The sequence below is a fragment of the Pleurodeles waltl genome, chromosome 3_1 (genome assembly GCF_031143425.1).
Source record: "Pleurodeles waltl isolate 20211129_DDA chromosome 3_1, aPleWal1.hap1.20221129, whole genome shotgun sequence".
Classification (NCBI taxonomy): Eukaryota; Metazoa; Chordata; class Amphibia; order Caudata; family Salamandridae; genus Pleurodeles; species Pleurodeles waltl.
In genome coordinates, this window is record NC_090440.1 from 110,017,846 (window position 1) to 110,045,326 (window position 27,481).

At 43.2% G+C, this 27,481-nt stretch overlaps 1 protein-coding gene across 2 annotated transcripts in view; it reads left to right on the plus strand.

Annotated features, from left to right (window-relative positions):
• GAS2 (growth arrest specific 2) overlaps positions 1-27,481 on the plus strand; it is a 570,246-nt gene that overhangs the window by 121,055 nt on the left and 421,710 nt on the right. For both annotated transcript variants that reach the window (XM_069221948.1, XM_069221949.1), the window contains exon 3: positions 24,879-25,003. In XM_069221948.1, the coding sequence (XP_069078049.1) occupies positions 24,879-25,003 (125 nt within the window). The remainder of the gene's footprint in view (positions 1-24,878; positions 25,004-27,481) is intronic.

Here is a 27,481-nt window from a genome sequence, read left to right on the forward strand (position 1 = left end):
AACGGTTACGTCCTGCGGCACAGTGCTGCTGTGCCGAGGACGTAACCATTACGTCCTCAGCACACAGCTCAGAGGGAGCTCTCTGGATCCCTCTGTGTGCTTCCCCCCACCCCCCTAAAGGCAGGGATGGAAGGGGAAGCCCTTCCGCCTTCCACCCCCGACCCCTCCCACCCCCCCTGTGATGTCAGCGCGCGAGCGCGCGCTGTTTGTCACAGAGCCTCCCCCATCGTGCTGGAAGCTGAGCTACCCGCGTGATCGGAAGAGAAATACTTTGCATTTCTTTTCCGATCACGTGGGGGAGGCCGAGAGAGACTTCAAAGGGAAGGAAATGTATTTCCTTCCCTTTGAAGTCTCTCTCTGCATTTTGGCAGCTGGATTGAAAGCAATCAGGCTGTCAAAACGCCCACTAGACACCAGGGATATTTTTTACAAAATGAAATTGTCATAAGGGAGCGACCCCTTGGGCAAGGGTCGCTCCGGGGGGGGGGGGACTCATTTTTTAAAAGCATTTTTCTGCCCCCCCCGGGGGCAGAAACCTCTAGGAACCAGGGATGATTTTTTTTTTTTTTTTTTAGGTGTGGGGAGCAACCCCTTAGGCAAGGGTCGCTCCCATAGGGGGAAATTTATATTTAGGCCATTTCTTCCCCCCTTGGGGGCAGATTGGCCTATTTTTATGAGGCCAATCTGCCCGCAAGTGGGGCAGAAACCACTAGACACCAGGGAGTTATTTTTTTGGTTCGTGAATTTCACGTAAGGGGAGCAACCCCTTAGGCAAGGGTCGTTCCCCTGGGGGGGAAATTTATTTTAGGCCATTTCTGCCCCCCCAGGGGGGCATATCAGCCTATTTTAATTAGGCCGATCTGCCCCCAAGGGAGGCAGAAACCACTAGGCACCGGGGATTTTTGTTGTTGTTGTTGTTTTACAGATAGGGAGCGACCCCTTAGGCAAGGGTCGCTCCCCTGGAAGGGCAAATTGTATTTAGGCCATTTCTGCTACCTTTGGGGGCAGATCGTCCGATTTTAGGTCAATCTGCCCCCAAGGGGGGCAGAAACCACTAGGCACCAGAGATCTTTTTTTTTGCGCCATCACGCAAGGGGAGCGACCTTGTAGGCAAGGGTCGCGCCCCGGGGGAGGGGGTGGGGGGACATTTATTTTAGGCCATTTCTGCCCCCCCGGGGGCAGATCTGCCTATTGTTATTAGGCGATCTGCCCCCGGGGGGCAGAAACCTCTAGGCGCCAGGGCAAATATTTTTTTTTTTTTGTTTTTTTTTTGTTTGTATTTTTAGAGATGGGGATCGACCCTTTAGGCAAGGGTCGCTCTCCTGGAGGGGCAAATTGTATTTAGACCATTTCTGCCCCCCTTGGGGGCAAATCAGACGATTTTAGATGAATCTGCCCCCAAGGGGGGCGGAAACCACTAGGCACTGGGGAAGGGGAGCGACCCCGTAGGCAAGGTTTGCTCCCCGGGGGGGCTTGGGGGGAAATTTATTTTGGCAATTTCTGCCCCCCCTGGGGCCGGCTGAGCTAGAGGCCAAAATCCACAGGTAGGCACTTGTGAAAAAATGGGATGTGTCCACATATTGGGAGACTTTGGGAAATGCTGGGTGGAAGGAAATTTGTGGCTCCTCTCAGATTCCAGAACTTTCTGTCACCGAAATTTTAGGAAAATGTGTTTTTTAAGCCAAATTTTGAGATTTGCAAAGAATTCTGGTAACAGAACATGGTCAGAGCCCCACAAGTCACCCCATCTTGGATTCCGCTAGGTGTCTAGTTTTCAGAAATGTGCTGGTTTGCTAGGTTTCCACAGGTGCTGGCTGAGCTAGAGGCCGAAATCTACAGGTAGGCACTGTTTTCTGTGAAAGAACTTGATGTGTCTATGTTGCGTTTTGGGCCATTTCCTTTCGTGGGCGCTAGGCCTACCCACACAAGTGAGGTACCATTTTTATCGGGAGACTTGGGGAAACGCTGGGTGGAAGGAAATTTGTGGCTCCTCTCAGATTCCAGAACTTTCTGTCACCGAAATGTGAGGAAAATTAGTTTTTTTTGCCAAATTTTGAGGTTTGCAAAGGATTCTGGGTAAGAGAACCTAGTCAGAGCCCCACAAGTCACCCCATCTTGGATTCCCCTAGGTCTCTAGTTTTTAAAAATGCACAGGTTTGGTAGGTTTCCCTAGGTGTCGGCTGAGCTAGGAGCCAAAATCTACAGGTAGGCACTTTGCAAAAAACTCCTCTGTTTTCTGTAAAAAAAATTGGGATGTTTCCACGTTGTGTTTTGGGCCATTTCCCTTTCGTGGGCGCTAGACCTACCCACACAAGTGAGGTACCATTTTTATTGCGGGACTTGGGGGAACGCTGGGTAGAAGGAAATTTGTGGCTCCTCTCAGATTCCAGAACTTTCTGTCACCGAAATGTGAGGAAAATGTGTTTTTTTAGCCAAATTTTGAGGTTTGCAAAGGATTCTGGGTAACCTGGTCAGAGCCCCACAAGTAACCCCATCTTTGATTCCCCTAGGTCTCTGGTTTTCAAAAATGTGTGGTTTGGTTGGTTTCCCTTGGTGCCGGCTGAGCTAGGGGCCAAAATCTACAGGTAGGCACTTTGTAAAAAACACCTCTGTTTTCTGTTAAAAAATGGGATGTGTCCACGTTGTGTCTTGGGCCATTTCCTTTCGTGGGCGCTAGGCCTACCCACACAAGTGAGGTATAATTTTTATCAGGAGACTTGGGGGAACATAGAAAAGCAAAACAAGTTTTATTGCCCCTTGTCTTTCTCTACATTTTTTCCGTCCAAATATAAGAGAGTGTGTAAAAAAGACGTCTATTTGAGAAATGCCCTGTAGTTCACATGCTAGTATGGGCACCCCGGAATTCAGAGATGTGCAAATAACCACTGCTCCTCAACACCTTATCTTGTGCCCATTTTGGAAATACAAAGGTTTTCTTGATAGCTATTTTTTACTCTTTATATTTCAGCAAATGAATTGCTGTATACCCGGTATAGAATGAAAACCCAAGGCAGGGTGCAGGTAATTTATTGGCTCTGGGTACCTAGAGTTCTTGATGAACCTACAAGCCCTATATGTCTCCGCAACCAGAGGACTCCAGCAGACGTAATGGTATATTGCTTTAAAAAATCTGACATTGCAGGAAAAAGTTACAGAGTAAAACGTGGAGAAAAATTGCCGATTTTTTCACCTCAATTTCAATATTTTCTTTTTTCAGTTGTTTTCTGTCGGAAACCCTGGTAGGATCTGCACAAATTACCCCTTGCTGAATTCAGAATTTTGTCTACTTTTCAGAAATGTTTCGGTTTCTGAGATCCAGCATTGGTTTCATGCCCATTTCTGTCACTGACTGGAAGGAGGCTGAAAGCACAAAAAATCGTAAAAATGGGGTATGTCCCAGTAAAATGGCAAAATTGTGTTGCAAAATTGGGTTTTCTGATTCAAGTCTGCCTGTTCCTGAAGGCTGGGAAGCTGGTGATTTTAGCACCGCAAACCCTTTGTTGATGCCATTTTCAGGGAAAAAACCACAAGCCTTCTTCTTCAGCCCCTTTTTCCCATTTTTTTGAAAAAAAATAATTTTTCACTGTATTTTGGCTAATTTCTTAACCTCCTTCTGGGGAACCCACAAAGTCTGGGTACCCCTAGAATCCCTAGGATGTTGGAAAAAAAGGACGCAAATTTGGCATGGGTAGCTTATATGAACAAAACGTTATGAGGGCCTAAGCGCGAACTGCCCCAAATAGCCAAAAAAAAGCTTGGCACAGGAGGGGGGAAAACGCCTGGTAGCGAAGGAGTTAAACAGCATGCTCCTACCACTCACGTTCCAATTCAAGAATACATATTCAAGTGGCTTCCTTTTCTTACTACTGTGCTCAGCACCCCATGTTCAGTTGGCATCACCCACTTAAATACACTATCAGATATGATTTGATAACATAAATGCCTCTGACAGTTCTAAACTCCTGCTTCATGAAATCACCCAATTATTTATCCATCCATCAATGCACTCAATCACCCATTCATCCATCCACGTAGTAACCCCCAGTTTTTCACATCCATACACGCACTCACCTATTCATCCAAGTTTGCTCTCACTCACTCCCCCATTCATCAAACCATGAACTCACTAATCCATTTGTAAATCCAAAATTTGATTCAAAACCAATCCACACAACTACACCAACTCACCATTCAATAAGGAAACACAATAATGTATACATGAGAAAGATGTGTTGACTTTATGAACGGTTGTTATGTTAAAGGGCCAATCCACACCAGCAACAAAACTGATAGAGTGCTACTCTGGAAAACTCCATTCCTGATGCAAAGATGTAATTGATCATGATTTATTAATAGGGCAATAGAAATGGAAACATTGGCACACTCCGTGCTTATGTCATCCCTTATTTTCTACTGGGCTCAATCCGTTTGTTAGAAGGAGTGAAAGAATTAGGTGGCCAGTGTATTGTAATGAAGAGAGTGGCTGTTATCTATGCTACTAAACATGGTCTATGATACAAATGACGTATTTTGGGGAAGACTAAAAGGGAAAGGAAGATGTATTTTCTCGTTTAACATTATTTATTACTGATATTGTGCCTGCCGATTAGGATGTTGACAGTACGGGGACACTTTTGACGTTAAGTATATATGAAATGATAAAAACACATGAAACATTGTACATTTTTATCCATCACGGACAACCTCATGTCAATACTTCAGGAATCAACACGCCTGGTTAGATTAAAAGTCAACCCACAATTGAATAATGACAATGTAATTTTCAATGAGAAGCGGAATGGATGGTATAACTTTCATAAAAAAATATTTACTATCATAAGTATTTTGTCCTTGATTGCAGGCAGGTATGTCATTGAACTCCCTAGATACCAGATAATACTGCATAGAGGACTTGGTGGACTTCCAGGACCCCCTATGCTGGGTTTCATAGTTTTCTTTTTACTGTTTTAAAATAATGTCAATGGTAATATTCTTGTGTCTTGACAAAGGGTCACGTTAAGCTCGAATCTTGTATCGACAGTCTCACCTTTGTTTTTTCTTTTTTTTTGGACTATAATGTTATGTGATGTTTCCCATTTTACTTTCATAACTTTTGTCCAGGATTATGATGATCATGGCGGTGGAAGCTCGTGACATAAAATGAGGGTAAAAATGTTTTAAATATTCAGAAGTGTAAATCACATATGTGTTTCTCTTGCAGAAATGCAAGAGGTAACATTACCAGTCCCGTTTTAAACCTGACTGTGGTAGAAGTTGAAGTTTCCGGTCAAATAGGGATGCAATATTTCAACAGGACGTTACTTCCTTTTTTTGAAATTGGGCGTACATTTACACAGAAACACTGCAAGAGTCTGACTTTTGCAACTGTTAAGGTCTGATTAGAAGTGAAGAGGAATTTTGTACGCAGTTTCCAGGTGAATACCATTATCAATACCGCCTGGGGTTGCCATACAGAGGGGGTGATTTTAACCTTGGCGGACGGCGGAGGCCATCCGCCAAGGTACCGCCGCCAAATGACCGCACCGCGGTCAAAAGACCGCGGCGGCCATTCAAACATTTCCTCTGGGCCGGCGGGCGCTCTCCAAAAGAGCGCCCGCCGGCCCAGAGGAAATGCCCCTGCAACGAGGACGCCGGCTCAGAATTGAGCCGGCGTAGTTGCAGGGGTGCGACGGGTGCAGTTGCACCCGTCGCGTATTTCAGTGTCTGCAAAACAGACACTGAAATACTTTTTGGGGCCCTCTTACGGGGGCCCCGCGGCACCCCCTACCGCCATCCTGTTCATGGCGGGTTTCCCGCCATGAACAGGATGGCGGTAGGGGGTGTCTGAATCCTCATGGCGGCGGAGCGCGCTCCGCCGCCATGGAGGATTCACTGGGGCAGCGGTAAACCGGCGGGAGATCGCCGGTTTACCCTTTCTGACCGCGGCTGAACCGCCGCGGTCAGAATGCCCTCGGGAGCACCGCCAGCCTGTTGGCGGTGCTCCCGTGGTCGGTGACCCTGGTGGTCACCGGCCGCCAGGGTCAGAATGACCCCCAGAATGTCTTAAATTATGGGGGAATCGGGAATAACACTGTGAACCTTGACTCACTGAGCTGAATTCCTCACAGTATTCCCAGTTCTGAGGGATTTAACTCAGACATTTACCCCCCACTGCGAGGGGGTTGTAAATATCTGAAGGACTTCTGTGCAGGGGAGGTGGTGGGATAAAGAGATCGGGGTGGGTGAGGGTAGGGGAGAATTTCACATACAGAATAAACAAGCATTTGCGAAGTAATGGGTCTTGCGTTTACTCAAGTTAGAGCTATTTGCATTGTAAATTCTTAACTGGACTTTTCTTGCCATTGCTGAAGCAGATGTCTTAATTAGAAATTTTTTATTAGGGTTTATGTATTTTGAATAACGACATATGTAGAAAAATTAATAACGTAGAAAATAATGTTCACGTTTGAAAATGTGACCTCGAAGAATAGCCATCAGTATTCACGAAATGTACTAAAATATAATCAATTCACATGAAATATTGAAAATGTATTAGATTAATGTAGTAATATGTCAAATTAAGGGTTATGAATTATGTTATTGCTTATTAATTGTAGGCCTTAACTTAGCAAGTGTCTTGGCTTAGTTTGCCAGGCCTCATGCAGAAGCTGTATTTCCTAGCGTGTAATACAAATGCTGACAGAGTGAACTAACTGTGAAATGCTCATTGTTTTAATAAAATGCTTAGCAGAAACTTTCAATGGGAACCGACGGACAGGAGATGAGACTTCTTGCAAAGTAACAATTAATGTATAAAATGTGCAAAGGGTTCTTTCCCAGGACGCGAACAATGAAGATGCTGACTGGAGATGAAGATGCAACAAAATTCATACCTGACCAGCCGGAGGATGAGAACGTCATAAAACTAACCAATCAACGACATGTGAACTGTGAAATATTAGAATTAATAGATATGGTATTGGGCATCATTGGACAGAGTAATAACGTACGATTAATTGGCCAATGGAAAACTGGGGGATAGTTTGAGGAAGTTTGATAAAACAACGTGACAGAGGTAACTTAGACATATTGCAGTTTGTGAGACAAAATATCTAGAGTGACGGTGGGAGAAGAGGAGATTCGAGATTCTGTCATTGGGGTCATACTCTCTGACTGAGAGCCTGATGTTTTGCTGATTGATTGATGACTGAGGACAAAGACTGATTCTGCTTGCAGATCCATACCGTGGATAGATAGATATGACAATGAATGAATTGCATTTTTATGCCTTTTCTTTCTAGGTACCAACTGTGCTGGCTTAATACTTTTCTTTAGGTAGATGTTTTTGCAAATTTGTGATCTAAATTGTTTTGCATGAAGCCCCACATGCTATGCTAATCTGTGTTAGTTAAAGTTACTCACATGACGGCTTACAAATTGTAGAGACACATGGTTGACGGACTATTTTGCTGAACTTTATGAACATCATAGTTTTGCTGAAGTGGGTTTTACTGATGTCTTGTGTTGATGCCTTAGAATGTCTTTTGTTTTAAGGTTTGATTAGATCAAGCCTTCTGCGACTTGCCGATTAACAAGCATTATTAAAATTGTTTTGATTTGAGTTGATGATTAAGATTCATGACTTAGTATTGTTAATGAAAGGGAAATAAACTTACAATACTTATACTTAAAGGTGTGGCTTTTCATGGCTGAAGAGTCATGGTGTGCACATTTTACTGACTCCATTGCTTATTGATTCAACTAATGGTTATTGATTATTGTGTGTTGATTATTGATTCTTTACCAAAACTATGGTAAAAACACCCTATACAAATCAAAAGGTTCATCGTCCTACATGCGTCCCCTTGTAAGTTTACTTATTAGGGACCGATGCGCTAACACCATATAACTTGAAAATGAAAAGTAAACAGTTGACATAAGCGAGCCGATTCAAAGCACCAAGACCACATTGAGCGTGAGGGTGAAGGACACATAAGTAAAAAGAAGTTTGCTTGCAGTCAAACATGTTGGCAAACGTGCAATTATCTATGTAACAGGGTCGATGGCCTCTGTGGTAACAAAACTGCTTCAAGGAGGGACAAACATAAAACATTTACCAGTGATAACAAAGGATGCCCACAAACGAGTCATAGTGATGGGCGTGCGGTGGGCATGGTTAAAAGCCCCCAGATAGATTATTACACATCAGAGTGCTTGTGCATTCCTCCTAAAAATATGCTTCTCTGAGCCTTGGCCTAGGATCTGGTGGGGGCCAGGGAAACGGGTCAGACTGCATTGAAGTTCTTTCTCTATGAGATTTATTCGGGCAGATTGTAAAATCCAGTCTGACATTCCTGGACCCACAACAATATTGATGGAGGAATGAAATTCCAAACAGAAATTCTATTCCAAACAGATCATAATTATGACCTTAATAAGTGAATACCAGTGGTCTGACCATGTTATTCCTCATTCTGAGCTATAAAACCCAGATTGATGTGGAAAATCCACACCAAAGAAATTTTGTACTCCAGGAATGGATATTTTTCTGATACATGAAAGATTGTTGAGCTAGAAATGAACCTTTGTGAGAGTGAAGAAAGACTTGAAACAGAGAAATTACACTTTTTTTCTAACAATATTAGAATAAAGACAATCCTGTAATAAGGCAGCCGCTATGGCATCATGAGGCAAAAAGTGTGTCTGCTTATTAAAAAAGCAAGCGTTGTTAAAACAGTACGTTTCAGAAGCGATAAAAACTGAGACATCATGCTCATTGAAATTAACCAGAGAGGCAACAATAATTCAAGGGTGGCAATATAAATGATTGTAATTAATCACACACGACTGCGTGAATTTATGTATGGCACACTATAGCGCTCATCAGCCATAGGTGCTTCAAATTAAGTAGTGTCAGAGAAAGAGGTGGGAAGTGAATCTACGTGGGTTCATGTCCCCTGTGCTGTACTGATCGACCTTCCAATCAAACTCTACTCTACTCTTCCTACCAAACTCACTGTCACAGCCAGTATAGGTTTGACCCAGGATAGCTACAACTGTATTCTCTAACAATACCACTGCCATCCCATAACACAGAATGCAAAGACAACAAAAGAATAGAATAATACACATCTTCCATTCCATTTAATCAAGGAGACACAATTAGTAAATGCAAATTTGCTCCTACTTATTTATTCCTATTTAATAATTTATTAGCCGTGTATAGACCGACATAGGGATCTTGGTGCTAAGGAGCTGGGCTAAAAGGAGATTCATTTTTAAAGCAGGTGTAGGAATCACAGGCAGGTCTTGATTTAGTAGAGAAGGTTTATTTACAGCTATAGGATTTTACCTCAGCCAGCTCCTTCGACTGTCTTGTTCTGCTCCTTCACAACATTTTTTGACTACCCAAGACTTATTACAGAATGCTTCTGTTTGCCTAAGTTCCATGCATATGCCTCGAACCAACATAAGGATGCAACCGTGTGCCTAAAACTCAGGTACAAGGAAATACTTTTAATATGGTAAGGAGCATAGGGGAAAATGGGCTCCTTGCACCATATTAGTGCAATTTTTTTTTGCTAATGTGGTCGAACGAGGCCAAAATCACCACACCAAATTTACAAAGTGGTGCAGTGCATGCATTGTGCCACTTTGTAACCCATTGTGCCACTTTCGCCTTCACCATGCATGATATATGCAAAGGGGGTGTTCCCCAGTTAGGGGAGGGGCGAAAAAATGGCACACAGAAATCTCATTTCATCGTCTTTTTTCGCAACACTATTAACACCTGTTCAGAGCAGGCATTAAAGGGAAGTTCCCATTGTTTTCAATGGGCCTCTGGATGCTTTGCAGTATTAGACTGTGAATTTTTTACGCTAATCCTGCAAAGCGCTGAACTAACAAAAAAAAATCTGGCGCTAGTTCCCTAACTACCGACATGTTGCACCGTCTCTTAAACACGGCGCACACATGGTGGCGTTAGGGGGCACTAAGGGGCACAAGAAAAGTAGCGCTGCACTAGCTGCAGCTTCACTTTTCATAAATCTGCTCAATAGTTCTAAAGCTGGTCTCCTAGCGGTGACAATGTCCAGCCTCCGACTCTAGAACGTCTAAATCGTGAAAAGTAAACACCATTTGAGTGTTCAAGCATACATACCATCAAGGAGAATAAAGAGAGAAATAATATGAAATCTGCAGTTTTACAGAATTATATTACACTGCACTGCAGAGTGTTTTTATCTGAACATGCTGTCTTGCAGGCAGTCAGTGTAATTTCTTCCGATCAAATTTCTATATCTCAGTTGTGTACCATAATATTTGGTACATAAATGAAGCATCTGCATAAATAAACACAATTAACAAGTCTTTTCTCTAAAATAGAATTTGCATGCATCTAATTTATATACCAACCTTAAAAATACTGCATAATTTACAACTAACTGCAACACTCAGAACTAATAACTCTGGGCTAAATTTAATAGCATGCTTCAGATCCGCAGATAGTTTCACCTTCTCATGAGGGATAGTAAGCGTTATATAAATCTACAAAACACTGTAACATAAGGCAATGTCCTTCATTCAATCCAAATCTTTTGCAGGTAATATGTTGGAGCTCTCCTTTGAAATGTTCTTATTTACCACCTTAAAAATGGGTGGAGCTAAATTCAGTCTAAGTGAAAACTCAGATATTAAGTAAAGCAGTTTCAGCCACGCCTTAAGGGCATTCTCTGTCAGCCACTAACTACTTATGTATATAAAGGATTTTTCTAATCTAGCACCAGTCTGCAAGATGGACAGCAACATGTATCCTGCTGACACTATGTATGCTCAGAAGACCAACATACGGTACTGCATTTTTAGTTTGTTTTTTATTTGTCTATAGACAGATATGTGTGTTGAGAGTAGTGTTTTACACGCTTTGAGTCTCCAAATGTCTCGAATGAGTATCTGTATTTATATAGTAGATTGTAACCATGACCAAAGAGGCGTCTTATTTTTAACGATTTTCAATTCGGGGCATGTTGCATACTTCACCCTTGCAAGTATATATTTTGCTTGGAAATTGTTAGAAATTGGATTTTTGGTTGGCCGTCAGGTTACCCCAGGTCCATGCAAGGACCCTCACTCTAGTCAGGGCAAAGGAGAAACACACCCGTTTTAACCCCCACTCACACCATTTGGTAGCTGGGAATGAGCAGAAAGGCTTAACCCAAAAGCAATGTGTAGAGTATTTGTACCAACACTCACAATAATACAGTGAAACACTACAAAATGGACACAACACAGGTTTAGAAAAATAGTAAATATCTAAGTAGAACAAGACCAAATATGATAAAAATCCACAATACACAATTATAAATATGACTTTAGCAATTAAAAACACAAATAGAAGCACCAATGCTGCAATTTGATGTTAAGCGGAGTTGTGACGGAGTCGTTTCCCACAATGCGATACCACTGGTGCCGTTTATGGAATCACACGGATCCCCAGGTACAGTACCTTAGCAAAAGTGTGTAAACCAGGCTGGTTCACGTAGTCGGGGAGCCAGGTGTCGCTGGATCTGAGGCGGCATTAGTTCTGGTGCTGCAAGGCAAAGGAGCAGATGCATCACGAAGAGGCGTCGGGTCCTTGTTGCGGAGCGGTGAAGGTGAGGCGGCATCGGTTGCGAGGAGTCGGTCCCTGGGCACCTCCAGCAAAGTCGAAGTCCGACGAAGTTACGATGCTGCAGGGAGACCTCACGGGTCGCAGTCACATCACAGGGTTACAGACGCTGCAACGGAGTCGGATTTCATAAACATTGGTGCTACGACACTCGGATCTTGCGAGTTCTTGGGACATCAGTGACATTGGTGATGCGGGGGCTGCGATGTTGGTGGGGTTGTCATGGTCCTGCGAGGTCCATGGCTTCAGGTGTAGGTGACATCAATGGTTCCCTGGAGCGGCATCATGGCGAAGTTACACGTGTCGTCCGGTGTTGTTTCACTAAAGTTTACCAGAAATTTAATCTCAGGGCCCAGGAACTACAATGGCACCCTCTGACAAGCCAGAGTCCACAGCATGCTGACTCAGAGACTGGATGGTGAAGCCTTTGCTGTCCCCGAGGAGGCAAGCTCAGTCCAAGCCTTTGGAGATTCTTCTCAAGCAGGAATATACCACAAAGTCCAGTCTTTGTCCCCTTTCACAGGCAGAAGCAGCAACTGCAGGATAGCCCAACAAAGCACAGTCACAGGCAGGGGCAGCACTTCTCCTCAGCTCTTCAGGTCTTCTCATTGGCAGAGGTTCCTCTTGCTTCCAAAAGCATATCTTGAAGACACCTAAAGTCTGGGGTTTTGGGTCCAATACTTATACCCCTTTCTGCCTTTGAAGTTGCCAAACTTCCAAGAAGAGTCTCTGTTGTTTACAAGATCCTGCCTTGCCCAGGCCAGGTCCCAGACACACACTAGGGGGTTGAAGACTGCACTGTGTGAGGGCAGGCACAGCCCATTCAGGTGTAAGTGACCGTTTCTCCCTCCACTCTAGCCCAGATGGCTCATCAGGATATGCAGGCTTCGCCCCATCTCCCTTTGTGTCACTGTCTAGAAGAGATTCACAAACAGCCCATCTGTCAGCCTGACCCAGACAGGGAATCCAGAAACAGGCAGAGTCACAGAATGGTTTAAGCAAGAAATGCCTACTTTCTAAAAGTGGCATTTTCAAACTGACAATCTAAAAACCAACTTCACTGAAAGATGTATTTTTAAATTGTGAGTTCAGAGACCCAAAACTCCACATCTCTATCTGCTCTCAAAGGGACATTGCACTTTAAGAATATTTAAAGGCAACCCCCATTTAAATCTATGAGAGAGAAAGGCCTTGCAACAGTGAAATCCGAATTTGGCAGAATTTCACTGCTAAGACATGTACAAACACATCACTACATGTCCTATCTTTAATATACACTGCACCCTGCCCATGGGGCATCCAGGGCCTACCTTAGGGGTGCCTTACATGTATAAAAAGGGAAGGTTTAGGTCTGGCAAGTGGGTACACACACCAAGTCGAATTGGCAGTTTAAAACTGCACACACAGGCACTACAGTGGCAGGTCTGAGCCATGTTTACAGGGCTACTAATGTGGGTGGCACACTCACTGCTGCAGGCCCACTAGTAGCATTTGATTTACAGGCCCTGGACACCTCAAGTGCACTTTACTAGGGACTTACTAGTAAATCAAATATGCCAATCATGGATAAACGAATCACACATATGAATTCGTAGAGGGAGCACTTGCACTTTAGCAGAGGTCAGCAGTGGGAAAGTGAACAGAGTTAAAAAAAAAAAAAAAAAAAAAAAAACAACCAGAGTCCAGCACACAGCAACAACCTGGGAAGTAGAGGCAAAAAGTTAGGGGAGACCACACCAAGGATGCAAGGTCTAACAGACATGTTTTCTAATTCTGTGGTTGTGATTGAAGAGAATATATTTTGATCTCATTCTCTTTTTCTTCTGTTTGCAGCTTTTATTCTACGTTCTTTGTCTTTAGTTGGGTGATTCACCTCAGGAACACGTTGAGATAGCGGAATATCTTCGCTCCAGAGTCAGTTGATATCATGATTTTAAGCAACAGCCCCTGTGATTTGACGCGTAAGACAGCATCGTTTAAATCTGTGTTCTACTTTAAACATTGTCACTGTCAGTAAATCACGCATACTGTATGGTTGAATTATCAGTAAATTATACGCTCCATCACGTTCCTTGTTGTGGTTTCCTTTGGTCTGAATGTTGCCTGCGGCATGAACTTTGTTGAGGTGTGTTGTGATTGGCTGTTTGTCAATTGCGTTGTCAGCCGCTTATTGTCAGCACTTCCTCCTCCGATCTCGGAGCTGGGAAATATGATTCGCATGCTTCATATTTCTAAGTGCAAAGATGTATTCCATGTTTCTTTTCTATTTAATGTAAGGAAGACGTACTCGTCTTAATGGTTCACGTATGCTTGTATTGAATACTGCGCTCACGTGCTTTCCACGACAGAGCATGAGAAGGTCCTGCTTTGTAATGTCACGTCCACCTGAGCAATTGACTTACAACCGAATCCGGCTTTATGTTTTTTGAAGCATGCTACCGGACAGCTGCACAGATAATTTGTATCCCTTTCATAGGCCAGTAGGCTTATTTTCATTGTGTATTTATTTTTTCATAGCTCAAATGTAGTCCTGGATTTACTAACTCTTTGTGCCAAGTTTGTGTTGGTGCAAGGTGATGCAGTTGTATTTACTTTCCAAAACAAATCTTTATTTTCTTTAGGAATTTGGTGACAGTACTACTTTGCCGTTCCTCGGGTGGGAAATGGGCATTCCCGTGCAACCACGCATGGGTTTTGAAGCAAATCTCTATCAACTGGCATTGGTAGGCAAGGATCTGCATAAAAAATATGCTATCTTGAGGTAGGTATTACGGGTGAGCAAGTTGAAAACTCTCTACATTTCCCCACTTTGTACATTTGCTGCATGGTGCAGCACAGATGCAAAGTCGGAAAAATAGTAAAGCATATTTTTGCACTAAAAGAGTGCCCATCTTGTAAAAAACCTATGATTTACAGAAGGCACAGACCCTTGTACTTTAGTGCAATGGTCTGTACACAGCAACATTTGTTCATTATTCGATTGTGAGTTTGTGTCTTTGATTTTGTGTATGAGGCATTGAATAAATAAATATACGAGTGACTGAGTTGATGGGTGCATGAATGGATGAGTGTGTGGAAAATATGAACAATGAGTGCATGTGTGAAGCAGTGCAGGGATGGATGACGGCTCGATAAATAGGTTAGTGTATGACGGATGAATGAATTAGTAAATAGATGAATGAGTGGTGGGAGTGCATGGATGGCTAAATTGGTAACTAGATGAAGGAATATATGGATGGGTGGTTAAATATGCAGAATTATTCACACATCTGGAGGGACTAAAAGTTTAGGAACAAAAAATCTAAATAGGTTTAAGGCAGAAATGAGAAATATACGTCATAGAGTGTAGTGGACAGCAAAACTCTGTATTACCGTTAAACATTACGGTACAACAAGCAGGAAAACAACCCTTTATATGCAGAATATTATGATTGCCACCTCCATGAAATAAAAAATAAATGACACAATATCATAGTCAAACAGCTCTCACGCGCAAACATCCATGAATCTTTCTGCACCTTGCTGGAATAATCCATGTAGTATGCTTCTAAAATAAAATTAAGTCAATTATCTTATCAGCTTTCTAGTCTGGTCACAATTCATCATTCTTTCTTGGAAGTAATTCCTCATCCATTGTGAACATCTGCAAACTAGAATATAGAGCATTGCAATCTGAGAAACCAAGATGTAGTTATTTAACAAGGACAACTAACAGGTAGGAGAGAACATGACTATGTTGGGATTGAAGAAAACAGTACACAAGGAGCATCACACATTGGGACTACTCCTCATCTACAAACTAAATGTTAAGAACCTCAAAATATATCCGTGTTCCAGTCTGACCACATTTTAATCTCTGGAATAACCATAATTATCTTTGTTCACTGGTGTGAAGTTACTGAAGGCATCACACGCAAAACTTCTGAAGAAGACACTTCCATTCTCTACACATATGAACTACTACATCATACCACTAAAGCCACAAAGCCTCTGTGCCCCTACCTTCAATGAGCAAGGCAGTCCAGTACTCACAAGCATTCTTACCACCATCACTTTTAATATAAAGAGAATAGGTGCAAACGAGAAGGGCGGGAGAGATTCACTGTGTTCTACTCATCCACACCGGTATATTTAAAAATGCTAGAAAAATGGCACTTTGAAAGCGGACCCCAAAAGCCTCATTGCAGATGTCTACTCCTGGCCAAAGACAATTTGTACCATGACTGACATCTTATTGCTGCACCACATGCAATCCTGGTAACGTCCGTTCCAATATTATCTGACTCTAAACAACATACAGGGAACCAAAGGGGCCATGCTCTAGTCGTTCCTGCGATCATGCAGGATAATTCATTTATTTTCCCATCCTGACATCATTGTTACAGTAAGCATTCACCTCCTTCCATCCAATGGAACCTGATCAGCTGTTGAGTCTGGCTAAAAAGGTAAAAATATCCAATGTAGCAATGGGCCTCTACTTAGACTCTTGCTTCAAAGAGCTTCATCCTTCCATTGTGGTAGATACAGCAGTGGGATAGCATTTGCCTTCCATTCTGGAGTTGTTTCAGGCCCTCTGAAACATGTTGTCAGCGATCTCCTCCTTTAAAAAGCATCCACATACTGAAAGACGGTGGCGAATTACAAACCTATCTAAAACGCATACACTTATAAGATCGTAGATAGGAAGGCAATGCAATGACACAGCTACAAGATTAACTGGAACTAAATCTCCTTCCTCCAACAATTAGTAAGGGTTCAAACCTATAATTGAAGTGGAATGAGCAGTGGCCAACATCTGGGTAAAGCTCCTCCTCTCTAGGGATGAGAACAGGACAAAAAACAGCCCTTATTCCTTTGGATCTATTGTGGTGTATGGCACCTTTTTATTGGCAAGGCTGGATGAATGAGCAGGCAGCACTGGACCTACTATCTCAAGGGTCCAAACTTTCCTAACAAACCACTGTTAAAAAAAAAAGAATCAGGATAGTTGTTTTGTTGTGTGTGGTGTAGCCTTAGGAACGTCTCTAAAATGTCTAATATTTAACATCTACATATGTCTCTTTGCACACGTTCTCATCAGCTTCCAAAGGTATGCAAACCATGTGCAAATCTATGTGCATTCGCAAATGGCATCATACAACCTTTCTGCCGTCACCTCATGTTTGAAACATGCCCTCTTCTGATGGAGTGCTTTTTCTACATAAATGTTTTTAAAATCAGATCCTAATTCTGGGAGGTACTGTTCCTGATGCATTACCCCATCAGTGGCCTCTGACCTTGCACCTGCACCCACGTCCCTTCTCAAGTTAAGAAATACACATTGGCACTGACCTTTCCGTCATACTGCAGGTGTATATAGTAGGCAATGGCTTTAATCTCCAGCTATCCTTACTCTGCGGAAACCTACCTCTTCTCAGAAATGGCCATGAGTCAGAGATGAGCAGACGTTGGGTATTTGGTAAATCTATGTTACTAGAACATCATCTATACTGGTCTTCTCAAGGTCTTAATCACCCAGTTAGTAAGTCTTAAGTTCCTGGTTGTCTGACTGTGCATAAATCCGAAAATAAAAACATATCATAACTGCATTGAAAGCTCTTAATGGGTCCCTGTTGAAGCCAAATTTAAGTTCAAGGACCTTAGCTTTGCTTGCTGGGGCAAAGCCTAAAAGAGCTGTAGAAGATAGCATTCCCTCTCAAGAACTGCCTGCAATAATTAATAATTGTTTACTCACCTGATTAACACACAAACCAATAAGAGGGCCAAATAAGGATTCAGATCCTTGGCTGTTGAATGAACAAGAATGTGAAATACTATTAACCACAACCGGATAGCTGGATCCAATGACATGTGATTCAGGAAAATCCTACAAATGAATAAAAAATGAACTAGTTATATTTCTCTTCAATTGAACAAAGTGCAGACCAGGAAGTCACTATAGAATATTGGACTGAAATATTATAGGCCGGTCTCTCCCTACTTCATCTTTTTCTGTGAACCTGTATGATTAATGCTATTGATCAGAAGTAACCTAATGGATATGTGTAGTTCTTTACATATGTTGAATAAGGACCTCAATTGGGACCTGATTTATACTTTTTTAGCACCGCATTTGTGTATTTTTTTTATGCAAAAGTGGCACAAACTTACAAAATTCAATTATATTTTGTACGTTTGCACCGCTTTTGTGTAAACAAATGATGCAAATGTGGCTCTAAAAAAGTATAAATCAGGCCCTCAGTGTTTGGCAGACGAGTTTCTCCATCACAAACATGACCATCATATTATGGTGTCCATAGGATATAATGGAATCGTAATATGGCAAACAGGATATCTGTCACGTTTCTGATGAAGTAATTAAATCCATCAAACTCTAAATCAGGCCCTAAATCTCTCTTTAATATGAGCACCACTGTTGGGAAATTGCCCTTTCTGCAGAGTCACTCCAGATGTTTGCTTTCTGTTGCTGAGCCTGTTTTGCGTTAGCCAAAGGACTCAGTGCACTTTGCCTCTGCTAATCAGTAGCAAAGTGCTTGTGCCCTATCTTTCAAAAATGCTAAAATTGGCACACACCTGGTTGGCACCTTTAACTTATCTATACGTCTTAGTATATTGCACTAGGTGTACGCAGGCCACTAATCTAAATGCTGCTAATGGACTGCAGCCCTCACTGTGGAACCCACTAAAGTAGCACTGTAAATCATGTCTCTATGTGTGCCATTGCAGCCTGGTTGTGCAGTTTTAAAACTGCTATTTCAACCTGGTAACACAAAACGTGTGCCAGACTGACACCTTTATTTTTATACTTATAAGTCACCCCCAATGCTCATGCTAATTGCCCAAAGGGAAGGGTGCATTGTATTTAAAAATTAGGACAAATATAATTCATGTTTTACATGCCATGGCAGTAAGACAGCTACAAAGTTGTTTTTCACTGTGGCACTGCTGGCTGTCCTATAGGGTAATACTGGTACACTTCTACCTTTAATAAGAGCTACGTTCAGTTTGGGAGTAGCTAGGAAAATGGTTCAAGGACTCTTTTTAATAGTAATTTAAAATCCAAATTAGTAGTCAAGTTGGATTTTTATTTCACCATTTTGGAAGTGACATTTTAAGAAAGCTGTTTTTTCCCTGTCTAAACCTAAACAGCTTTCCTGCCAGTGTCCAGCTGTCACCTGACACCTGAAAGCTCCTCTGTGGTATGTGTGTTGCTCCCAGAAAAATGGCTCTGACAGTGGGGAACTTCTCCCTTGACAAGTTTGCCTGGAGGCTACCTACCATGACACTGGCAGATGAAGCTCACACCTTGCCCTGCCTCCATTTTATCTCTCTAGTCAGGATGGCACCGAAACCTGTGCGGTTTAAGGAACTGATTCAAACTGGTTTAGGGGTGGACAAAGGCTTGCCTCTAGGCCTGGGTGTAGTTCTTTGAGTTCTGCTACACGGTACTCCGCAAGTGCCAAAAAAACTCCTCTGGTGTTTCTCCCGTGCTGTAAAATCAGCACGAACAGCATCACACAGACTGCCAGAGGGCGCTAACTTCTTTCTGCCACTCAAGTAGATTTTCTACTTGAGGGGCAGTTTCCTCAACGTGGGGAGGAGTTTGTGTTCAGAAATAGTGATTTTTCCCACTTGCTCTTGCCAATTTAACGTTTTTGGAACTCCGTGTTCTGCATGGAATGCAGAGTAGGCAAAACTCCATGAACTTCACCTGCAGAGCGGAATTCTTCATCCACCCCTACTTGCCTCTACCTTCGGGCTTGCACTGGTCCTAAATGTGGACCCCACAGATGTCCCCACATAGCACTCCTGGACCTGTGAAGATTCAGAAGGACTGCTCTATTATCTGCAGAATGTAAAGGAAAACAGGCATGTTTGCCTTGAACCCAGGATCCCAGCAGTGACTCCAAGGGTCATTAGACTGACCTCTTGTTTGAGCTACAAGGACACACCAATGTTCAAGAGGCCTTTTCCCTACAACTGCCTAGCTGACCAGATTAAAGTGAATCTGCAATGGACCCTTCTGTAGGTCTCTGTTGCAGTAAATCCTAATCCTTAAGGGATGACCCCACCAGATCCTGGACCCTTGGTTGGTGTTAGAGTGTACTGGGACCTAAACACTTTTTTTCAACTTTCTCTTCGGATAACCAATGAAGTCCGGGGTTGCCAGTGGATTAATCGACGTTGAAAAGCCGGTCGGACTCCGCTTGCTGGTTTGCCCCGCTGATGGACAACAGACTTACAGAAGAAGTTTCCAAGTCTAAACACAGAAGGCTTCACTGAGACTTCTCGACCTTCCTGAAGAAGGACTCCAGACCTTGCCATCTTTGAGCTTTCCTGACATTGTCGACTACCGCACCGGGACCCTGCATTTCAGCAATCCACCATTGTTGAGCCCTGCTTGGGTCCAGATTGCAGCTTGCCCTGCCAATGATACACCGACTCACATTTTATCTCCATAAATGTTTCTAAGTCAAAAGGACTTTTTGCCGGACCAAACCTCATTCCTTGATCCAACCAGTGATCCATCATGATGGGCCTTATCTTTTGAGTTAGACTCAGTCTAAACACAACCAGATGACCACAGTTTTCCCTTTAGACTTTTTGGCACTATTTGTGTTGGACTTTTTTCCTTATGCAGGGTCATCCCCAATCTTTTTGCCTCCTGCCTCCTATTTTTTCTGACCTGTTGCTGTTGGCTTTAGAACTCTGAGCACTTTACCTCTGCTAACCAGTGCTAAAGTACATATGCTCTCTGTGTACATTGTATGGTTGATTGGTTTATCCATGATTGGCATATTTGATTTACTAGTAAGTCCCTAGCACAGTGCACTGAGGGTGCCCAGGGCCTGTAAATCAAATGCTACTAGTGGGCCTGCAGGACTGGTTGTGCCACCCACATTAGTAGCACTGTAATGATGTCTCAGATCTGCCACTGCAGTGTCTGTGTGTGCAGTTTTAAACTATAAATTCGACTTGGCAAGTGTACCCACTTGCCAGGCCTAAACCTTCCCTATTCTTACATGAAAGACACCCCTAAGGTAGACCCTAGGTAGCCCCAAGGGCAGGGTGCAGTGTATGGTTAAGCTAGGACATATAGGGGGTCATTTTGACCCCGGCGGGCGGCGGGCGCCGCCCGCCTGGAGGGAACCGCCATATGGCCGCTCCGCGGTCGAAAGACCGCGGAGGCCATTCTGGCTTTCCCGCTGGGCTGGCGGGCGACCGCCAGAAGGCCGCCAGCCAGCCCAGCGGGAAACCCCTCCCCACGAGGAAGCCAGCTCCGAATGGAGCCGGCGGAGTGGGCATGTGCGACGGGTGCAGTTTGCACCCGTCGCGTATTTCAGTGTCTGCTAGGCAGACACTGAAATACCCAGTGGGGCCCTCTTACGGGGGCCCCTGCCGTGCCCATGCCATTGGCATGGGCACGGCAGGGGCCCCCAGGGGCCCCGCAGCACCCCCTACCGCCATCCTGTTCCTGGCGGGCGAACCGCCAGGAACAGGATGGCGGTAGGGGGTGTCAGAATCCCCCATGGCGGCGCAGCAAGCTGCGCCGCCATGGGGGATTCCCAGGGCAGCGGAAAACCGGCGGGAGACCGCCGGTTTTCCCTTTCTGACCGCGGCCAAACCGCCGCGGTCAGAATGCCCTGCGGGGCACCGCCAGCCTGTTGGCGGTGCTCCCGCCGACCCTGGCCCCGGCGGTACTGAACCGCCGTGGTCAGAATCACCCCCATAGTAATGTGTTGTATATGTCCTGACAAATTCTAAATTTGTTTTTCACTGTTGGAAGGCTTGTCCCTCTCATAGGTTAACATGGGGGGCTACCTTTAAATATGATTAAAGTGTAGATTCCCTTTGGGAGCGGATAGATATGTGGAGTTTGGGGTCTCTAAGCTCATATCTATGGTTCTGCTTATTGTTTTTTTGTCATTTTTATATCATTTTATTTATTAAAATGTACCTATTATTCTAAATTTCCATAGCATTTTTCTGGTGTTGTATTTTAACTTCATTGCTAAGTGCTGCATAAATACTTTACAAATTGCCTCTAGGTTAAACCTGACTGCCTAAGTACCAGGCTACCAGAGCGTTTATCACAGGTTTATGCAATGATTTTGTGAGTCCACCCTGACAATGATTGTGATTATTATTTGAGGTGAGTTCTACTCCCCCTCAACTAATATCCCAGTCCTCACAGCCACATATATGTTTGTTAAATTATATTCTGCTCTCTTGAAAATTGTTTTAAAATGTCCAGTGTATGTCTTCTGACCCCTTAACACATTTATTGAAACACTATACTCCCTAGTGGCATAATTAGCTTACCTATAAGACCCTAGTGTATGATGCAAAGTGTACCCAAGGCCTGTAATTTAACATGTCACTAATAAACTGCAGCACATATTGTGTCTTCAGCTATAATGAGTGTAAGCATGGCCTCAGACCTGCCATTGTAGCCTGACAGTGGCTGTTTACAAACTGAAATGTGACCTGTCAAAATAACCCCTTTTGAGATGTCAGACCCTTTCTTTTAAATATCAATATATCCCCCCTATGTAGGCCTAAAATCACTTAAGGCAGCCTGCATGATTTTTAAAAGTGGGACATGAAGAAATCTAATGTTGCACATGTCCTTAAAGTAACTAGCCTCCAAAAGCTTTTTCACTGTAGCAAGGCTTGTGTTTCCATAGAGAAACATTAGGATATGCTACTATATTTAATGATACTATCACTATATAGGAAATAATTAGACATATCATTCAAAGGCTCTTTTTAAGAGCATAACAATAATGATACAACAGAAAACATTGTCTCATGCAGATAAAATGTATCAGTTTTAATTAAAAGATTTCCTTGACCCCACAGAGGACAATATCCACTGTATATGTGACCAATTGGTCTTTTCAGGACCAGATCTTTTTTTAGTAAACATGTGGTTAATAAATAATAAGCAATAAATGGTAATGGTGGTGAAGAGTACACGCGATCTGCTAAGGTTGCTCAGAAACATACTGCACCACTCGACCTCAATGCTGGAAATGATTAGGTTGTCCAAAATGTTTGTTAAACTGGTATAATCTGGTCTAATATCCCATAATTTCCAATACTTTTTGTTACACTTGTTACATGAACTCCACCAACTATGCCAGTATGCTAAGTCATGTAATTTTAAGACAGTTCAGGCAAAAATCTTATTGTGAAAGCGTGAGAACTATGAGAATGAACAGAACGCAAATAGATGTTGCTCATTGTACTCGTCTTCTTTGTATTTTGGGTGTATGACTGAACCCCACATGCCATTACAATGCAATATATATATATATATATATATTTATATATATATATATATACATATATAAATATATATATATATATGCACACACACATCCATAAATATATATACACACGCATCAGGCATATACAGGCATGCGTCTTAAAGGCATATTCGTGTTAATGACTTGTGTGATAAAAGCAATGACCGCATTGTAAAGGTTTTGTCCTTTGCATGTTTTTGTGTGAAATGTGTTCGACACAAAGATGCATTTTGTGTTAGACTATAATGCTCAAAGGCAGATTTTCATTTCATGTAATTTTATATATTTTTCCCAAAAGTTTGCATAGTTAAGCAAAAGGAAATTACTTGAATTTTCGCAGCCCTAACAATGACCTAGTCTGGCCCTTTATTGTCTCTCAGCTGGACGTCTACTAAACAATCTAATCAGGCCTCCAAAGTAAAATGAAGAAGCTAAACTGTCTCACCACCTTATTCCTTCCCTTCTTCTGGGTTTTAATCAAGAAGGTAATTACATCCAATTTGCTGTGCTCCATGAACGTGACCTTCTGTGTAGAACTATCTACAGAAAAGGTCCTCTAAAATCTATTCATTTTGGTTTAGCAATGGGGCTACTGATTTACGTCACACAAGTGAGTAACATTTGCCTACATTGAGGGATCGATCTCAAAGCGAAATGGGGGTGAGTTGCAGGAGGCGTCAATCCTTAGTTTAAAAAAATATGTTTAATGTGCATATTGTGAGTCACAAACGAAATCCTCGGATGATTATGAAAAAGTGACTTGTACTCATTGAATTTTAATAATGCTCAGCCGGCATTGGGGGATATGGAGCTTGGGCGCCAAAAAATGGGGCAAGTCAGGCTGAGGCAAATTTTTCGCCTCAACCCGATTTGCGCCATTTTTTTCGACTCCCAACCCCCATTGAAATGACTCCTGTCTTAGCAAAGACAGGAGTCATGCCCCCTTGCCCAATGGCCATGCCCAGGGGACTTCTGTCCCCTGGGCATGGTCATTGGGCATAGTGGCATGTAGGGGGGCACAAATCAGGCCCCCCTATGCCACAAAAAAATTAAAATAAAATACTTACCTGAACTTACCTTAATGTCCCTGGGATTAGTCCCTCCAGCCTTGGGTGTCCTCCTGGGGTGGGCAAGGGTGGCAGGGGGTGTCCCTGGGGGAATGGGAGGGCACCTCTGGGCTCCTTCCGAGCCCATAAGTCCCTTAACGTCTGCCCTGACCAGGCGCTAAAAAACGGCGCAAAAACGGCTGGACGTCATTTTTTTTGACCCGCCCACTCCCGGGCGTGAATTTTGCCCAGGAGTGTAAATACGGCGCTCATGCCTCGGAGTCAATGTTTTAGACGGGAACGCCTACCTTGCATATCATTAACGCAAAGTAGGTGTCCACGCTAAAAAATGACACAAACTCCATGGACTTTGGCGCTAGACGTGTCTAACGCCAAAGTATAAACATGGAGTTTGTTTTGCGTCGGAATTGCGTAAAAAAAAACTACGCAATTCCGGCGCAAACAGAGTATAAATATGCCCCTAAGTGTCTTAAGAGCTAATGGTCACTATTATTGTGCGTAGACATTTGGTGCTAACTTCACACTTTTACTCTTACATCTTCACCATCATGTTTTCACCATCATGTGTGTGTTTTTTACATTTCCTCCAAAAATCATGTTCAAACCTCACTCCACTGCAGTTGATTTTCTTCATTGGCTTCTTATGCTGCATACTGTTGTCTTCATCTTGTTCATTGTAGCTTTCAAGATGGCAAAGATCAAAGTAATCATGCATGGGCTTCGCCTTCTCCCGCTACTTATCCATAATTTCTTTAATTGCTGGGTGCTACTTTGATTGCTGGTTTACAATTAATTTCAACAAATAACGTCCATCAATTTACGATGCACTTACAGATAAGGAAATTACTGCAGAAACTTTTATGGAGAAGTTGGACAATGGTGCTCTGCTCTGCAAGCTAGCTGAGACATTGCAAGAGAAATTTAAAGAGAACAATATTGAGACTGCCAGATATGACAAGGTAAGGAGAACTTAAGTTGTGCTGATATAATAGGTGTTGTTTTGCTGTCCTACATTAGTCAGATATATGCTGTTATGTGTAAAAAATGTTGCTTAATTTTTATTGAAATAATACTATATGGTCACTCCAAGGGGGAAGTAATCCTAAACTTCTGTGGTAAATTGACTATAAACAATTGAGTTCATCCAATCTTTGTTCAATTAATTTTAGATATTTTATTTCTTTTATTAACTTATTCAATTCCTTCAAAAAAGTCTTCAACATACAATGCACATTTTTAAAAACAGGTATAGAGTTATTTACAATTATAGGTGCTCCTACATATTGAAACACAGTGAAAGTGAATATCGTGAAAAAAAGTCATAGTGTTATCTACAATATATACAAGACGTGGTTAAAATCAATGTGAACTTCTAAAGGCTCCGTCAATCCAGGAAGCCTTGAAGTCACTTAGAATTATACAATTTCAATCCACATTCAGTTTTGTGTCGACGTTTCGACCCTATGTATAGAAATAAATCAAAAGCGGGTCATCATCAGGACTGGAAATAGTTTCTATATGGTAGCACCTAAAAATAGTAATTTAAATAACTAGATTAGTAAGGGACCTAATTGATCAGTCCAATTAATTATGTGTATAAGGCTGGAAATAAGCACTCACCTAATGGTTCCAGTTTATGGTTATTGTTTCTTGTCAATGGGGGTCATTCCGACTTTGGCGGGCGGCGGAGGCCGCCCGCCAAAGTAACCCCGTCGGAAGACCGCTCCGCGGTCACAAGACCGCGAGGGTCATTCCGACTTTCCCGCTGGGCCGGCGGGCGATCTCCAAAAGATCGACCGCCGGCCCAGCAGGAAAGCCCCTGCAAAGAGGAAGCCGGCTCCGAATGGAGCCTGCGGATTTGCAGGGGTGCGACGGGTGCAGTGGCACCCGTCGCGATTTTCAGTGTCTGCAAAGCAGACACTGAAAATCTTTGTGGGGCCCTGTTAGGGGGCCCCTGCACTGCCCATGCCAGTGGCATGGGCAGTGCAGGGGCCCCCAGGGGCCCCACGACACCCGTTCCCGCCATCCTGTTCCTGGCGGTAAAAACCGCCAGGAACAGGATGGCGGGAAGGGGGTCGGAATCCCCGCCATGGAGGATTCCCTGGGCCAGGGGTAAACCGTCGGGAAACCGCCGGTTCCCCTTTTCTGACCGCGGCTTTACCGCCACGGTCAGAATGGCCCTGGAAGCACCGCCAGCCTGTTGGCGGTGCTTCCGTGGTCCCCGGCCCTGGCGGTCATGGACCACCAGGGTCGGAATGACCCCCAATGTCTCCTTCCTAGTAGGAACATAACGTCTTTAAATACTCATTGTTCCTTAGTATGGTATTGAAAATTTTAATTTAGAAATCATAGTAGTATATATGATTACTTACGTCATTGAAAGTTAATTACAAATCGTTAACAAGGATGAAGCCTCAACTTCGGCTTTCATTCAGGAATGGAGTATCTTAATTAAATCCTTCAAATTTGTGAAATGCAAGTGCGCCGGGCAATAATGGCGGCTGAATTTTAACTTGCGGTATCTGTCGAGGTAAAGAAGCAAGCAGTCTAAGTTCTAAGGGTTTTTTAACCTTTCTACCCACTAAATCCTTTCTCTCGTAAAATTATTTCTTCTCCATGTACCTACTCGCGCAGCAGAGGAAAATGTATTGAATCCTTACTTCTGCGTGTCGCTGTGGCATTTAAATAGGAATAGACCCCATGTCTAATTCGAGCTGGTTTCTCCTAAATGGTCCGCCATAAGGCAAACCAATGTGTTTCGAGCAATAACTGGCTCCCCATGTGGTCCGCAGGAGGCGTATATGTAAAGAACGCCTATGTAAGCCAAGGGAATGTCATCACAGACAGTCTCCTCTCTGGTCCGCCTAAACACATAATCGGAAATAGCCAATCTGCATGTATTACAAAATCGGCAAGCACCTCCTATCCGAATCCATTATTTAGAGTCATATGGAACAACGTGCGTATATGTCAAGGTGTTTTTACTGTCTCACTGGGATCCTGCTAGCCAGGGCCCAGTGCTCATAGTGAAAACCTATGTTGTCAGTATGTTTGATATGTGTCACTGGGATCCAGCTAGCCAGGACCCCAGTGCTCATAGGTTTGTGGCCTATATGTGTTCCCTGTGTGGTGCATAACTGTATCACTGAGGCTGTGCTAACCAGAACCTTAGTGTTTATGCTCTTTCTTTGCTTTAAAATTGTCACTGCAGGCTAGTGACCAATTTTACCAATTCTCATTGGCACACTGGAGCACCATTATAATTCCCTTGTTTATGGTACCTAGGTACCCACGGTATTGGGGTTCCAGGAGATCCCTATGGGCTGCAGCAATTCTTTTGCCACCCATAGGGAGCTCAGACAATTCTTACACAGGACTGCCACTGCAGCCTGAGTGAAACAACGTCCACGTTATTTCACAGCCATTTTTCACTGCAC